Here is a 17,397-nt window from a genome sequence, read left to right as displayed (position 1 = left end):
CCTAAAACACCTACAGAAGTATCACTGTTTTTGTTTTGTGTGGAGAAATGTTCCATGCGAATGATAAAATAAAACTAGTCAGACTGGAAACAATGTACGCAAAACAGAAGATGGAGAGCCTGGGTATCTGCTGTGTACACCGAAAGTCTTAAAATATTATTGCCCCAAGATTGGCTATGGGCTCTGAGATTGAGGTTAAGGTTTGGGTTATGGTTGGTTAGGCTATGGGTAAGGCAATTTGTGTGTGTGTGTGTGTGTGTGTGTGTGTGTGTGTGTGAGTCATGTACTGAAATCTTATCCTTGAAATTCCTTTTCCTCTCTTTACCTTTAAATCCATACTTCTCTGTTTACCCTGAAGACAGCGGTGCGATGGCCCTCAAGGCCCACACCTCTCTGCACTTGACAAATTGAGCTAGTTTAGCAGTAGTTTCACTCCTCACTACAGGGCAACGCACACACGTGCACACAAACACAAACACACACACACACACACACACACACACACACACACACACTCACACACACACACACTCACACCTACGGAGGCTCCTGGGCTGCGCTGTACAGAAGTGTGATCTGCTTGGCTGCCCATGTGTGTCAGCTGAGCTGTTACATCAAGGGAGGAACCGCAAAAGAGAGAGAGTGTGACAAGTTGAAAAGAGAGTGGGATGAGAGAGGGACAGATGGAGAGAGGGAGAGAGAGAAACAAAAGAGAAATGCAATTGTTTCCAAAGCTCTGAGGAGCGAGTGAGAGGAACGGTGGTGCCAAATCAGATATTGCAAGGGAAGAGAAAGCTGTGCAGATGCAAATACAGACTCATACACACACACAAACACAAACACACACACACACACATCACTGATAAAGCTAGAGAGATGAAGATTTGTCCTCAGTTATCCTCATCTCAGAGCTGTCAAGATAAAACTATTGTGGTTGGAGTGTGAAAGCAATAGCTCAGGGCCAGCAGTTATATTTTGGGTGCAGGAATGCGTCCTCCGTTCTAATTGTTCTCTCTCTCTGTTGACTTTGAAGTCGTCAGTCCGACATGTCAGGGTCATCCCCAAACATGTAGGAACACACACACTGTGCGTACTCCATACAACAGGACCGTGCCACCACAGTCCTGCTGCTTTGTCACTGCTTCTGCTTGCAGAGCAATGCCTGTTTGCATCTAACAGAGCATTTCCAGATGACATATGTTGTCAAATTAAGACTCTACTGCTGTGTTAAAATAATACTAATGAGCTATGAGAGCATTTGCAGCCCTGCAGCAGTGACACAAATATTACTGCTTCACTATAACTGTTACTAAGAAAAAGCCTTGCTTGTAGTCTTCAGAATGACTACTTGACATAACACTGCCAAATTAAGGTTCACATAATCAAGTGAATATCTGCTTTTTAATTGGTAAAGATGTCGTGCTATAGCATCTCCGGAAACTGAACTGTTGATATCGAATCGCTCTTTTAAAACTGTCAATGTCATCGGCAGTTATTAATGTCAAACCTATTCATACATTTCTCACAGTTTTAAGGCAAAACTTAAATCGTCCAGCAATATTATAAATAGAACAATGCCAGATGAAGCAAACCTACAACTACGAGTAAAGTTAACCTTTAGCCTAATATTAAGCAGAGTACATTAACTGATTTTACTGATTAGGCACTTCAATACAAAGTGACCAACACGTTCAGGGCAGCTCTAAAGCCTCAGTACAGTCGAGCCCTGTAGGACGTGGTATTAAAATGCATCCTGAATATGTCTCCTGTGACCGGATCTCACTTCCTCCCTCTGTATGCAATTAATCACGAGTCGCGACTGTCATTTGTGTTCGCGCAGACAAATGATGTTGTTTTTTCCCAGTCTGAGATTACAGATGTTTCTGATGTGACAGTGTGTGTGTGTGTGTGTGAACTGTGCCTCGGGGCACCCCTGTGGGTAGAGGATGGGGTAAGGGTGTCTTCCCAGTGAGATGTGTCTATGCTATATTAACCTTAATCTCGTCCCTGGGATCTTTAATGAGTTGGACAATTGGATCACTGATAATGACCTAAGATTCATTCACATTTAACCACTAATTATTCAACAGTAGAAGTAATTTGTCACATTACTTGTTACTTATTCTAATAGTTTCCTTGAATAGGCCTCCAACAACCCCCCAAAGCTGCCACACTCACATGTCTCATCTTATCTATTTAATATTTGTAAAACAAATGCTGAGATGTTGGTTCAAAGAGCAGCCGACCAAGCCATCGGAGCTTTTCACTGCTCATTAACATCCAACTTTTAGCCGCAGCACACAGTCCCCTCCTCAAAGTAAAGGACACTGACTTCACACATTCCAAACTCGGAACTGAAAAGTGTTACTGAATAAATATGTTTACCATGCAGCACTGTTTCCTCTTTTTAATCATTGTCCTCCACGTGGAGGTCAAATGTGCTTTGACGTGTGGTGACACCATGACCATGTTGCTCATGATCATTTAAGCAGGAAAACAACTGAGGCTTAGGAGGATGGGTGTTTTTTTAGGGGGGTATTTTAGCCATTCTCATCAGGGAAATATTACAGAAAACATATACTCTACAAACATTGAATGATTTCAAATTCATATATGTGCACACACATACAGTACATATATACATATACACATGCCTGGAACACACTCACAATAACATGCTTCCTCACCCACATTTCCCCAGGTGATCTCAAACCAGCAACTGCACCATTACAATCCATTCTGCTGATGTGTGTGGATGTCATTAGATTCACGTTGGCCTCAACCTGCAGGATGTGCCTCTGGGAAGAGGGCGGACCTGTCGTTTTAGCACACAGACAGACCTAGTTATGTCAGCGGCATTCTCAGGGGTGGCGTGGCACAAAGGGACAGAAGGAGCCGAGGGAACAGAAACTTTAGAAAAACTACCTCAACATGTCATTTCATCTCATCCAAAAGTGCCACTCAGTGTCAAAGCACATCAGCTCATTTCAAGATATTCCTTTTTGTATACCACTTCAGTCATTTTCATTAGTCCTCCTTGTTTCAAGATAATGACACTTGTGACTGTGAGGGAGACAGCATTGGACCAAAGGCTCCTTAATGGACCCCCGCTGGCAGAGCATTTCTTTTAAAAGGACTAAAGGCTGCTGCACACTGGAGCATTTTCAACTTGATTCCTAAAAACGTGGGAGACCACAGACATAATGACATTCAACCAATTTTTTTATCTTAAAATCGTCAGAATGCGCACACTTGCCATTTGTAAGAAACTATTTCACAGTGGTAATTCCAGACTCTTAGAATCTCACAGTTATGTTTATGGCGGTTGGCTAACAACTTTTTGGCTCATTAACGCCACCTTCTGAACTGGAGTGTGTAATCCAAAACCTATGCATGATGTCACAGCTGTGAGATGAGTTTGAAATGTATTGTTGTTTTGAGTCACAGCTGTACAAGTAAGCAACATTCAGTTGGTGAGGCTTCCCGGTCAGCTCAATATCATGTTTGATATTTAAGATATTACGATTGGGGGAGACTCCAACTCATTTAAGATCATTTTGGAAACCCCTCACAGTTCAGGATTATTTGGACACATAATCGTCACCGACTGACCTCCAATCGGTATTGTTCCTATTGTTGGAAGAAGCAAATCGGGTCAAAAAATCAGCCAGATTACCCTCTAGTGTGCCTTTAGTATCAGGCTGAATAATTAAGATTGACAGGCGTTTTTTGCAACGTAAAAGATTGCAGCAGAAGAATAAAGGAGAATTGAGAAGGTTGGAAGTGTGGTGGGAACAGAATGAAGGAGATGAAGCGAACAATAGGGACAGAAAAGAAAAAGTGAAAGCTGAGAGGGGGATGAAAGAGATGAGGGGTAAAGAAGCAAAGACGACAGAGAGGATGAGGAACGAAGCATGCGATCTTTCCAGGGAGTGGTTACAGCTTGTGGTTATGATCAGAGCAGGCATGAGAGGAAATTTGTGTTTTGTGTGTCTGTGTGTGTGTGTGTGTGTGTGTGTTTGTGTGTGTGTGTGTGTGTCTGCTGCAAGAAGGTTTGTGAAAGATTAAAGAGGCCTTATGACTGCAAACGCACGCTCACAACACACACGTGACTGTTTCAGCCTGGCCCAGGCTGACAGTGGGGAAAAAGTACAGTGTTCTGTCTTACTATCTGACAAGAAGCTACATATGCAGGCCTGGTAACAGGAGTTCTGTGGGCACGCGTGCTTATCTGTTATGCTCCTGACTTGAATAAAGAGAGACATCTTCTGTCAGCGTCTTCTGGTTACGAAGTGTCATTGTTTTGTAGCACAGATTCCCCAGCAGGGCTGTAAGTCAAAGGGATACAGTGACATTTTGACACTCTCAGTGCCCTGCAGTTTCAATGAGAAATCTTAACAGTGCTAATAGTGCTAATAATGCACACCAGGGGTTGAGAGAAGAAAAAAAATAACATCAGTATAATGCAAGCTGTTGTCAACTTATACCTCGGAGAATTTTCAGTGTGAGTGCATCTAATTGCTGTTCCAGCTTCAGCCACTCCTGTCACATTCTGGCACGTCCAGGCAGCAGGAAAATGAAAATGGTTCACTGCGGCTCAAAACAACAACTACTGGGGAACTAACATGTCAGCTCCTCCTACACAGTGAAAAGATATTTTAATCATAACTTGGGTCTTACTTTTGTAGTTTGAAACATTATAAGATGGTGATATCATGACTCATATAAATGAGAGTCGAATGAATAAGAACCCAGACAGGAGACTCTGACACGGTACAAACCAACCGGTGCTTCTGCTCTGATCCAGAAGCAGCGGCGCTAATCATTTTTGCTTTGGTGGGCCGCAGTGGGAATGCTGTATTTACTTTTTTTGTTGCCACTCTTCTTTAACTAATTTGCCTCATTCACATTGACATTCTTTCTTATCTTGCTTCCCTGTCTGTTTCTCCCTGTGTGTGTGAGTGAACCCTGCCTCGGCCTGTCTACTCGATTAAATACACTAAGACACACAAGGTGAATTTTAGGTGCACTTGTGTGACCAAGGACAATTTTTAGTAGCACTGTAAAGATTATATTTGAGGTATTTTTTCTTGGCGTGGTGGGATAAGTCAGGGAACATTGGGCCTCTTCAAAAATATAGGACAATAATATCAATGCAAATTTATCAAGATGAAAACTGAATTTCACACAACAGTGGAAAAGCCAAAGTTACATTTTGAAAAGCACACTTAGTTGGAAAGCAACTAGAGCTCAACATCTTCATGTGTCGCTAAAGCAAATACACTAGCAACAAATGCTCCCTCTATTGTATGTGTTCCAAGAAGTGAATCTGACCTCAAGGCATTTTAATCTGACCACAACTGATGGACATGTGTGATCACTCGCATCCAAGTAAAATTCATCTCAGCATGGGGCAACTGTGGACGACAGATTTAGCAGAAATATAATCTTATCACTGGATTTCTGCTGTTATAAACACTGGTTGTGTCTGGACACTTACAACTAATACAAGTTAAATCAGACTACCATTGAGAGTCTACTGTACTTTTCATTGACCACACCTTGGCAGTGTTGTTCTCCTTTAACCAGAGCCAACTATTGTTATCTGGTAGGAAAACAGCTTCATAGTGGCATGCTGTCACCGACCAGCTGTCTGCCTGTCATTCCTTCTGTGTGTGTATGTGTGTGTGTGTTTGTGTGCACGTGTGTCTGTGTGTACATGTGTGTCACCTGGGGCCAGCCTCCTGTTGTGAGAGCAGTGGTGCGACAAAAGAACGATGATTAATTTCACTCCAAGTAACCTGTCTCGGTGATATGGGTCGTGTGTGTGTTTGTGTGTGTGTGTGTGTGTGTGTGTGTTTGTGTGTGTGTGTGTGTGTGTGTGTGTGTGTGTCTCTGTGTGTGTGTTAGGGAGAGCTGTAGACTGTGAAGTCAGCAGGTGTGCTGTGATACTTTGGACGCCCTCCACTTAGGGTCAGACACACACCCTTGCAAACACACACTGAGATGACAACATTGTAAATCCTAGCCCACGATGCTCTCACACACTCTCACACATCATTATCGCTTTTTTACCTCCGCCAAGGAGGTTCTGTTTTCATTTGGTTTCTTTGTCTGTTAGTTAGCAGGATTACAAACAAAAATGATTAGTATTGTTCATGAAACAAAATAAATGGGCCAGTCCAGGAATGTGCTTTCACTTTCACTATCTATGGCAGTAGCAGGGGTGCACATGCATGCATGTGAATGTTGGTTTTACAAGAGATTCAGAGTGACAGGTACACAGACCCAAGAGTGAAAGCGTGAGAGAGCCACAATGCATGCCATTTGCCCACAACTGAAGCCTAAACTATGAAGTCTGACTGTCTGCATGGACGGTAACAACTTTATGGGAGATAGCTTTAGGTTAGAGTTTAGTTTGGATGGTTAAGGACAAGGGGCTAGGTAATGTATTATGCAAATGAGTGTGCTCACTAAGATAGAAGTACAAACGTGTATGTGTGTTTGCGAGAGGGTGCTGGTTAATGAGTGTGTTAACAAGTCCTCATGCATTCATGATCCCTAATGAAATTGATTTTGGGTTCATCTGTGGAGAGGAGGCTCTGTGTGCGCACACACACACACACACTCTTCTGTAGATTTCATTAAGGAAATGCCTTTTTCCCTCCCTCTGTTCCCTCTGTCATCAAAGAGCTACTTGAACATTGAGGACACTGGTTCATTACTCGGCCTCACCGGACATCTGTAACATCGGTCTCAGTGAGAAATGCTAACAAGGTTAACAAGCTGCTCCAATCTTCCCCTCTTTTATCCTCACTGCATCCTCCCCTCATTCTCTTTTCTCTCCCCTGCTTTTGTCCAGCCGTGTAATTAACTAGATGTTTAACAGCTGAGGTTGGACAGGGCACTGCTGTGTCTGGACACACACACACACACACACACACACACACACACACACACACACACACACACACCCACACACAGTAGGGAAAAGGACGTCTGTGTCTGAAGGGGAGCTGGAAGAACAAGAGAAGGTCTTGAGGCAGTGAGAGGAAGACAGAGGGAAAAGAGAAGATATATGGGGGGAATAACATAAAGTGAAGGATTAAATGGAAGGAAAGAAGGAAAAGAAGAAAAAAAAAAGGTTAGAGAGAATAAAAATGATTAAGATACAAGTAGATAACTGAGTGAATGAAACAAAAAAGTCAACGCATCATGTGGCATTACAGGAATCAATACCAGAAGCAAGAGGCTGAAGAAAGTGAGTGAGGAGAGGAAGGAAGTCAAAAGGATCCAGAGTAAATAACAGGTAGAAGATTGTTAGAAAGTAAAAAAAAACATAAGAGGTGGTGCAGAGAATAGTCTACTTGACCAAAAGGTGTGACCAGTGTTTGAACCCTGAATGGTGTTAATCACTGCAGCAGCTAAACCTCATTACTCAGCTTTGTTCACTTTCATTTCTTTGTCCTCCTCTACACACTCAGTATTGCGTCCATTCACACTAAGCGCTCCTCTTGGTGTTGAACTGCACCGCTCACCTTCCTCCAGCCTCATCCGTCTCCATCATCAACTTTTGCTTTCATCTTGAACCCAGTTCATGCTTCCATTTCCCTTTGTGCTTCAGAACAACCCTGCAATTAACATGCTAGCTTGTGCTCTTTATTGGAGTAATATCAAAACACAGTTTTCATTGTTTTGTTTTTCTTTCCTGTAACATTTGTGCCTCAGTTCACTCAAAAGCTCTAAAAACCTACAGTACTATACCTGATCATCAAAGTAGACAGCCACAGTTTGCTTAAAACTTTTTATTTGGAAGAGGTAGATATGTCCCCTTTAAAATGGGAAGAACACTGGACATACATTCATCCAGTGGCTAGAAAGACAACTCCAAATCAATGCTGAACTTGTTGGATGTTTAATTGTTTACTGTAAAAGTGATTCAGTCAATTTTATGTCGACAAATTGTTTCTGTTTCTGGTTTGGACAAAGATTGTGTATATTTGTCGTTGCTGGTGTTCCAGGTGTAAAGTCTGGTTTATTGGGAAGTTGTATAAAGTCGCATGGTGTTACATGTTCATATAAAGCTTGAGATTTCAATGACCTCTTGACCTCATTGGGGTTGGCATTACAATCACAATCTGTTCTTTACAGCAGAACTTGTCTTTGCCCAACTCTACTATAAACAGTATGTATTAATTATCTTGTTGAAAATAACTGAGATGATGATGATGATGATGATGATGATGATGAATGTTCTCTTTTCTACTCTTCATCTCTTTGCCAGTAGGATGAGCACATTGACACAGCCTATATATATATAATACAATGTAGTTTGTTCAAAAGCAAATAAAACTACAATTCTTACAATTTTTAGATGAAACCTCATGAGGATTATTCTACATAAAATTTCTGCCAATATTTCCCTTTCACCTAAATCTTACACACTGGACCTTTAATACTTGTACAGCTAAGTGTAAATGTGTGTAACTAAGTTTGCATTTCTGTGTGCACCTGTTGACTTCAGTATTTGCAAAGGTTACAGTGTCCTCAGTAATTTCAGCATTGGCTTGGTAATGAGCTTTATCCCAGGAGGATAGAGGAGACAGTGAGGTCTGGCTGAGGAGGTGGCAAACGTGATGGTAAAGATGGGAGGGGACTCCAAGGTCAGAAACTCATCACAAAAAGTCACCTTTAACTTTCATCCTAATGCTAACTTTTCCCACAGCATCATATCCATAGAGTTGTGTTAGTCGAAATGGATTAAAGAGACCACATGAAAAATTGAATATGTGTCTTTTCCACTGTCCTCAAGTAAGACAAGCAACCTGGCCCTGCTTCCTCTGTGAACACCATCCTGGAAAAGTTGCCTGGAATATTGATGGAGTGCAGTATCACTGCTTTAAAGTGACTGCACTGATTTGGTCAATGTTAGCCTCCTTTCATCCCGAATAAATCTTGTGTTTTGAAACTAACTGAGTCATCATTTGAATGCAAAGAGCATCAATTAATGTTTGGAGCACTAATCAGAAAGTGACACTGCTGAGCAAGATAATAATATGCACACTACAAAAAGGTAAACTAATGAAGACCAGTCTGTTTTAATGAGTCGTAAGCTGTCAGGAACCTTTATGGGCCTTTTTTTCATCTGATAATCATCCTGGGAGCAGTTATAAAAGCATTTTTAATAAGAACCTTTTAACGCTGGTAGACAGTGCCTCTTTCATCTTATAGCCTGGACTCTTTGCTAATAAGTTCCAGAAAGTGAGAAACTGGACAAATGGAAACATAAAAAACAGCCCGATGCCCCACTGTCGCACCTTTTTTCACTTTTACAGCTTTGAATTTAGTGAGCACAGACTACACAGAGAGAAGATGTGGAATTTATGGAGCTGGTCCCTGCAGGTTATTCCAGCTGGGTAAACAGATGACATTTATTTCATACTCTTGGAATATAACACTTTGTTTAATTGAAGCTAAACAAAGTTCTCCACTAGATGAAATGATTGCAAAGTCTGCATCATTTCACTGTGAATTCTATTGGGGGAAAAAATTAAAAAAGTAAATTATTGGCAGGTTAAACAAACTCTCTCACCCTTAAGTGCTGCCACTTCCTCAGTGAAGACTCTTGTTTGGACAGAGCAACTTTCAGGGTGCAGAGGTCGCAGAAGTAGAACAGAAAGCTGCAGGCGAGTGGAGTAGATGAGAATCTATAGTCACCTGCTTCGGTCTGTCGTCCCCCCCCTGTGCCAGCTGACCTGAAACCCACTCCAACTGCCCTCTGCCCCGAGCTGTAGGGCAAAGTATGCTCCCTACTCCTTCAATCATCACAAGTGGATCGACGGCCTCAGGCCTGTTGCAGTTTTAGAATGTTTTGTGGGTTTTTTAGTTTGGTTTGTTTGTCTTTCAGAGAGCGATTGAAGTAACAGGAATTTCTAAAGGTCACACTCAATTCACCTCTACAGTTTATGTATGTGTGCATGTGTGGGTGCAGTGACACAAGGGATGGCTAAACCATATAACCTTTTTACAGTTACAACCTGTACACACCCCTTCACACACACTTTTGTTCCGTAACCGACACCATTGAAACCATGCAATGCAGTAAAAGTAAGTTAGAGCATCAGATTTGTGTTGTATCACATTCCAGTCAAACCTGCTGCTTTTGCTCTATTTCCACTATAAACATATTTACATTGAGCGTTTGGTGTAAAATCTCTATGTTCTGTACTTTGTGTCCCACTTGAAGGTTCAGTGTGTAGAATTTAGTGACATCTAGAGGTGAAGTCGCATGTTGTAGCTGAATACTCCCCACCTCAAATGGTTTTAGTTTGTCCAGTTTGGACAACAGTAAAAAACATGGTGGACCCCACAGAGAGGACCCCCCCTCCATGTATCCTACCATTCTATCGTAAAGAAAAAATCAATTCATAAAATTTAGATGAAACACACCAATGAAAACATCACTAGGATTCTTTATTTATATCCAATTTCTGAAAGAAATTATTTCACCTAAATCTTACACACTGGACCATAGACATGTACCCTATGCAGAGCCCTACGCTGTACCCTGACGTGCACCCCCTTACGATGTAATACGTGTGGAGGCGACGCACACTGTAATTGGTCTGCTTGGTAGCATGGCAATTCCGGCAGACTCGCCTCCATTTATTTAATTGAGTTAAAGGAACGAACACTGACACTATCTTTCTTTTCTTCGTTGCACTTCTATAAGAACAATGTATTGCTATTCAACATCTATCAGCTCCAACTCCAACACAATCCGCTTAGTAACACTCGCCATTGTTCTCTTGTAAAGACACGCCAGAGAATTTGTAAATAAGTGGACCAGAAACGAAGACACTCAACACCAGCATGCAGACACTAGGGTTTTGGCTGTGTAATTGCAGCGTGACTCATACACACACACAAACACACACACAAACTATGAATGCCCGGCCCTGTGCGTAGGCTATGTGCATACCTACAGCGTAGCTTCGACGCAGAAGCATGAATTGGGCTTAGTAACGCCTCAAAGCTGATTTGTCTGAGCACTTGACTTTTAACCAAAGCCACTTCCTACTCTTTAACAACGAAAGCACACACAGCGGTGACAGCCTGTCTGTTAGTGAACCTTCTGTTCAGAGAGAGATTAAGGAAACTCAGGAACTGATTTGGCAGATAATAACCTGAAAGACTGTTGGGACTATAATGAGAAAAAAAAGAGAGATGACAGAGCGAGTCTAGACAACAGAAAGTTTTCGAAATGCTATACTGCTGTAGGTGATGGATGAGCAGATGAATGTTGGGAAATTAGAAAGACCCAGACAAAAAGAAGTATAGAGGGAAAGGAATAGATTTAGTTTCTGGTACGAGGGCAGTGACCTTCATGACTCTGTCATTTTGTCAGTAGACTTAACACTGGCAAGCACCAACAAAAGAGCCATCATTTAGTTGTGTCCTGCACTTACACCTACTACAGTCTGGCCCCTTTACCAAATGGTCTGATTGTGAGTTTCAGCATAAATCGAGAAGCAAATGAAAGTGCTGAAAATGTAATCTGCCTCTTCAATAGCTGTTTTTCAGCTGACTGCAACATTTTAAATAAACTTTTTGAGGTGTTACAGCAAATGAAATGGGAATTGGCTGCTTTTACATAAGATGGAGGTGAATAGTTAATTATCCTGAAGATGTAGCTGCTGGACATTGGAATAGATTTCCACAAGACGAGATGGAATGAGTCAAGAATTAAAAGGATTCAGCAAGAATTGGTTGTGGCTCTTCAAAGTTAGCTGTGTTAAATACAGTGAATAGAATGAAAGCACGGAACACTTGGCAATACTCTTATACAGAGGTGAGGTAAGCCATGGACTGTTAACCCTTCATAATGAGGACCTGTGACTGAGATGTAGCCGGTAGAAAAGAAAGGGTTGTTTGGAAACATTGGATCTTCCAAGTTTGGATTTTGCTCTTAGAAATGCAGCTTCTTTAAACGTTACCTATTTTCTCTTCAGGAGTTGATTGTGTTCACTGGGGAGCGCCAAAGGCAGAAATCAAGTGTACATGATTTATCATTTTGCTGTTTACAGTACTGTTAATTAATAATTATCCTGTGTCCTCTCCTAGATCCTTGTGAACTCCATTACCCAACCTGCCTTGCTGTATGAGAATGTGGTGGTGAGCGATGGAAGCTCCCTTCTTCGAGATCTTCTCTTCAGCCCGGATCATCAGTACTTATACACCCTCAACGATAAACAGGTATGAGAAGCACAAACATGAACGCTCAATATACAGTGATCCACATCCAGGTGAGGTCAGCAGTGCAGCCCATAATGCATCTTCCAGTTGTCGTTGACAACCATTTCAATTGAATGACTTAAGCTATATTGTAATTTATCTGCTTTGTGGTTTTAGTGATCTAGATATATGTTTCTGTCTGTTGTACACACACGCACACACACACAAGCCAGTGGCACCGTGAGGGGTTCATGAGGAAAATACATATATATAGACTAAGCTTATTACATACATTAAGTTCCACATACCGTCCACATGCATTTGCAATTTTACCAGTATTACACAACCACACACATATACACACATGCACACTCTTATAGTGCTAATTCATTTCATAAATATTAAGTGGATCAGGCTCCACACCACTACTACAGTATACATACAACCTCTGCATAATAATAAGAGTGTAAAAGACTTAGTGTGACAGCTTTAATACATTGAATCAAGCTCAAGAGAAAAAGACTAATCCGTTTTGAATGGTTTTTGATTGTTTGTTTGTTATTGGGAACCACCATGAATTTTAGGCATTTAATTAAATCAGGCTGGTTTATTAGCTGTGTTGCAACATTCACTTTTATTTAATGTCCTGTGTCGGAGTAAATTCTTATTTAGAACAGGGCATTGTTTTTCAGACAGTTATGTGACAGGAGTTAATGGTTCACATAGTTATCACCCTTTTAATGGACCCATATACTAAAATGGAACATTTCAATGTTTTGTAACATTCTGAAGCAGGTTCAGGTGCTTTACAAATAACTTCAGTATGAAAATGCTCAATCCACAGAGAAATTAATATAGTCCACGGAACTTCTGTAATTGTGTGATGTCACAACTATCTGCCCTCAGCCCCACCTCCTGCATGCTCCACCCAAAAGCACCTTCCCATTTGTTTTATAAAACAGTTTTTCTGTTGCAGTGCTATCAAAATATGAATATTGAGCTGCACAATCATTGGATGTAAAATGTTATTTATATAGCGACAAGGATAAAAGATGAAGAGGTCAGAAAGCTAATATGTTACCCACAATGCTAGTGGCCAAAGTTTATTTTTTCTGAAATAACCAGGCATATTTTTCTGATATTGGGCAATTTCAGCACTGGTGTGACATTTACATCACCATTTGCATTTAGCAGTGAATTCGACCGAGCCACAACAATAGGCTGCACCCTATTTTACCTGTGGTTGGCCTGGCTGTGAGTCATTCAGAAGGAGCGGCTCAGACACCAACACAAAACATCCTGATCTCGTCAGTGCTCCAGAGAGAAGTCTGAGATGTTAAACTAATATTTTGGGAGTAATTCTTCCGACACACAGACAAAAGGCAATGAAAACATGTTTTGTATTGGCTTATATGTTATTTAATTTTCAATTTCATCGACCTCATTTCCAATGATCTGCAGCCTTAAGTAAAGTATAGTCAGGCCCATAATTCCTGAGTTTGATACCAGTTTGTCTAGAGCTGCTCCTCAGCTTCCTCCCTTCACCTTCCTTTACCTGCATGCCTCTCTATCTCCTAACGGTTAATGACCATGATGTGATAACCCTCAGTGAGAATCCCCTGCACGTAGACAGTAACTACCATGTGACTGCTGTGTAATTTACCAGCGATTAGACATAATTGACTTCCATGTGTCTGGATGAGCGCGAAGAGCAAGTGGAGAGTAATTGATACAAATGGACATCGTCTGTGTTGATGTAAGACTGGGGAAATAAAACCCTTCCATCACTGAGCAGTCTCGGAAGCTGAAATATACTGTACAGGGAGATACAGAAATATACATTCAAGCCGAGGGAGTCTACCCACACAAAGACAAACACACACGCTCCGATTTAGGAAACACAATACACACAATGAAACACAAAAGAATGTATTCACACAAAGAAAGACAATGTTGCATATAAATATAAAATTATTAACATTTACAATTATGATTAAATTGCAACATGAACTAAATTAGAGTCTGTGGAATATGTATGAGTTCCATATTCAAAACACAGCAAGCATTGAGTTTTGGGATCATGACCATAATACAAGATCAGCAATATTACAAAATGTAATAGTAGTAGTAAGTAGTAAGACTGAAGTGATGATTTCAGTGAGAATGATAATAGTGTTACGACATTGGTCCCATGTCCAACAAGCATCTGTGCCTTCGCCAGCAGTGTCAGCAGCTTCTCAGCACAATGAAGAATGCTGAGTACGAAGTCCATGCTGGGAGTATTGGCCCCTTTTCCCTTTTAACTCCTGTCATCTGCATTAAAGATGACTCCTATATCCACCCGAAAGTCCTTTTCAATTATTAAAGCCACTGTTTTATGTTTGATGAGCATTGATATGTTCAATACATGTCCGTGCATGTCACTGCAGTGACTGTGGCAGAGACTCTGACAGGGAGAAGTCAGGCGGAAACTACAATGCTGCTCCGCTCAGAGTTGACTGATGATACAGTTTATGGTGTTGTCTTTCTGTTGCCCTCTAAAACTTAGACTATATTGACATTTTGGGAAGTGTGCTTATTTGTTTTCTTGCAGAGCTGAAAAAATGATATCACTCCCATGTTAAATAAGCTTTAGCAAGCAGGCGATTAACCCAGTTTAGCATAAAGAATGAAAGCAGGTGGAAACAGCTTGCCTAAACAAATCTGCCTCCCAGCACATTTGAATTTTACAGATTTTTTTTCTTAATCCACACAGAAATAGAAAAGTAAAAACTAATTATCGTGTACAGTTTTAACTTTTTAGTAAATGCTGTTTTTAACTCAAGAGTTTGAGTAAAGTTGTTTTCCAATATGAACTCTGGAAAATGTCCAAACAACAGAGTGCATCCTTTTTTTTGCCTTTATATATAAGCTAGCTGGAGATGTTCAGGGTCAGACATGTTCAGAACAACAAGAACATCTCTGGAGCGTGCAGGTAAGGGTTAGCTTCTGGGTTGAGCATCCAGACCATCAAGCATACGTTTTGTTGCTCAAATCACACGTTTTGTTTTCACATTGTCACCAGTGCGGCTCACTCGGACATTACATACAGTTTTTAGTGGGAGGCTGACAGGAGAAAGTCTGGAGCAGCTCACTTGAACTTTTGCATTCTCACACACAGCCCATCTGGATAAATTCAGGAGATTATCCAGAGTTCAGTGCATGTCTGAAAAAAGCTTTAGGAATAGAAACGTTTATGCTGAACTGTTAGTTGCCATCAGTTGGTGTACTGACGCTGATCTGATCTAACCTTTACAATAAACTATTCTTAAATATCAATTCAATTAGTTATTCTCTGATGGCAAATGTGAATAGTGGTTACATTTATATATAGTTGCTACTGTTATGATATTTTCTCTGCATGACCTGCAGTGAAGGCAGTTTTGTCTTTATCTTTATAAATAAATAAATGTATTTTTTAACTTTGTGTAGTTTGGCTTCTGCAAAAATTGGAATCGCAGTATTTGACAGAGCAGATCAGATAAAATGACCATCTCTCTGGTGAGCTGAGATAATTGCCTTTACTTAAACGTTGACCAGTCAGAAACAAAATATATGATGCAGAGAGAGAGTGTTGGTGAGAGTTGAGGAGGTTGGGAAATGTAATTGGTTTGCAGGATGTGCTCTCCTCCCTGCCTCATCTCTTCAGTATTCTTGGGGGTCCTCACTTCTGTCTCTCTCAGATGGAGTGAGTTTGTGGAGTAAGTGCTCTCCCAGTAGCAGCTTCAGACAGCATAGTATAGAGTAAGGGTCTTCCATCTGCTGCTGAATGTGAACTTGTGTTCCAGACAGTGCAGGACCATAGGGTGTACAGAGCCTCCCCGCAGCCTGCTGATGAGTAGGCTCTTCCTGGCCAGAGGCTGTCTGTACTTTGGATAATATAGTGGTTTGAGGTCGCTGGCCAAGCCCAGGGGTGTATGAGCCTCAGCAATATTTTTTTCAAGCAATAAAAGTATTCAAAACACAATAAAGTGTAAAACTACAACTCTTTTTTCTGGTCTTTGGATATAATTTTAGTTATATTCAACGATCCACTTACAAGGTGTTTATAATTCCCAAACAACATTAGTGCAGGGATCAGCAATATTCGATCAGTTGTCTTAAGAAGTTTTGAGATGTAGCTGCTTTTTCCCAGGAGCACAGATTTTCAATAGCTGTCAGCAGGCAAGAACATCTTTTTGTGTTGGCTTCCTCCGATCACCAACCACTCAACAGGGTCAGGACCACAGCATTTATTTTTAAAATAAAAGTGAAATAAATGCTTACGATCAGAAACGTTCTCATCTGATCAGCTAATATGTGTGTAGAACAAATCATCTTGCTTTTACTATGAAATCTGCTCAACACTGTGGTTCTATAATTATGTTGAGAAACATAGAGACAGACTGCTGACTCTGCCAAAGCATCACACAGGTAACCAACTACTGTTTTCATCATCAGTTATCTAACCAATAGTTCCTGTGTGGTTGTTCATCATGATACTTGATTGAATCAAGCTATTATTATAAATTATTGTTTTATTCCATCCATTTTTTCAGTTGATTGGTTTCAAGTTGCAATGCATGTTGATATAAAGTACTTCTCTATATTTTTATTTTCATTGTTAGTGCATCCTAGCAGCAACTGGTAACATTTGCATATAAGTATTAAATGACCCAGTGTTTGCTCACTGACACAGACGGGAGTGAGATGACTGCAGCAATTAAACATCAGCTTTGGGAGGGGGAGAGGTGAGACGGAGAGAAAATGAAAGAGAGAAGGCGATGGAGATGAGAGGAAGCAGAGGTACTGCCCTCTGTGCCCAGGATAAGATTAGCATCATGTCCCAGTGCTGCTCTGCACAAACAAAATCTTACTGACCTGATCACATTCAAACAATGTGGACAATTACCACACACACATACAAACTAGACCTATCACTCCTGTTATGATTGGATCTCAATGGTGTGTGTGTGTGTGTCATCATTGTAGCCTCCGTATTTCAGGAGTGCAGTGTTGATCATTCACTGCAATGTTTCATCGGATTCTCATTCATAAGGCCTACTGCTTTACACATCGTCTATACTGTCCACTGACAAGGTTTTAAAGAAATTATAGTTTATTTTTTGCTCTTAAAATGTCTTG

The 17,397-nt window shown here is 40.9% G+C and overlaps 1 protein-coding gene across 1 annotated transcript in view; it reads left to right on the top strand.

Annotated features, from left to right (window-relative positions):
• The window catches only part of LOC109630998 (plexin-A1-like), a 281,886-nt gene that overhangs the window by 132,546 nt on the left and 131,943 nt on the right, over positions 1–17,397 (top strand). The window contains exon 6 of the mRNA XM_020089564.2: positions 12,124–12,255. Coding sequence (XP_019945123.2) covers positions 12,124–12,255 — 132 coding nt within the window. The remainder of the gene's footprint in view (positions 1–12,123; positions 12,256–17,397) is intronic.

Source organism: Paralichthys olivaceus, chromosome 6, assembly GCF_024713975.1.
Source record: "Paralichthys olivaceus isolate ysfri-2021 chromosome 6, ASM2471397v2, whole genome shotgun sequence".
NCBI classification, from domain to species: Eukaryota; Metazoa; Chordata; class Actinopteri; order Pleuronectiformes; family Paralichthyidae; genus Paralichthys; species Paralichthys olivaceus.
The sequence above is the reverse complement of the archived record's forward strand: the minus strand, read 5'-3'. Positions and strand labels throughout refer to the sequence as shown.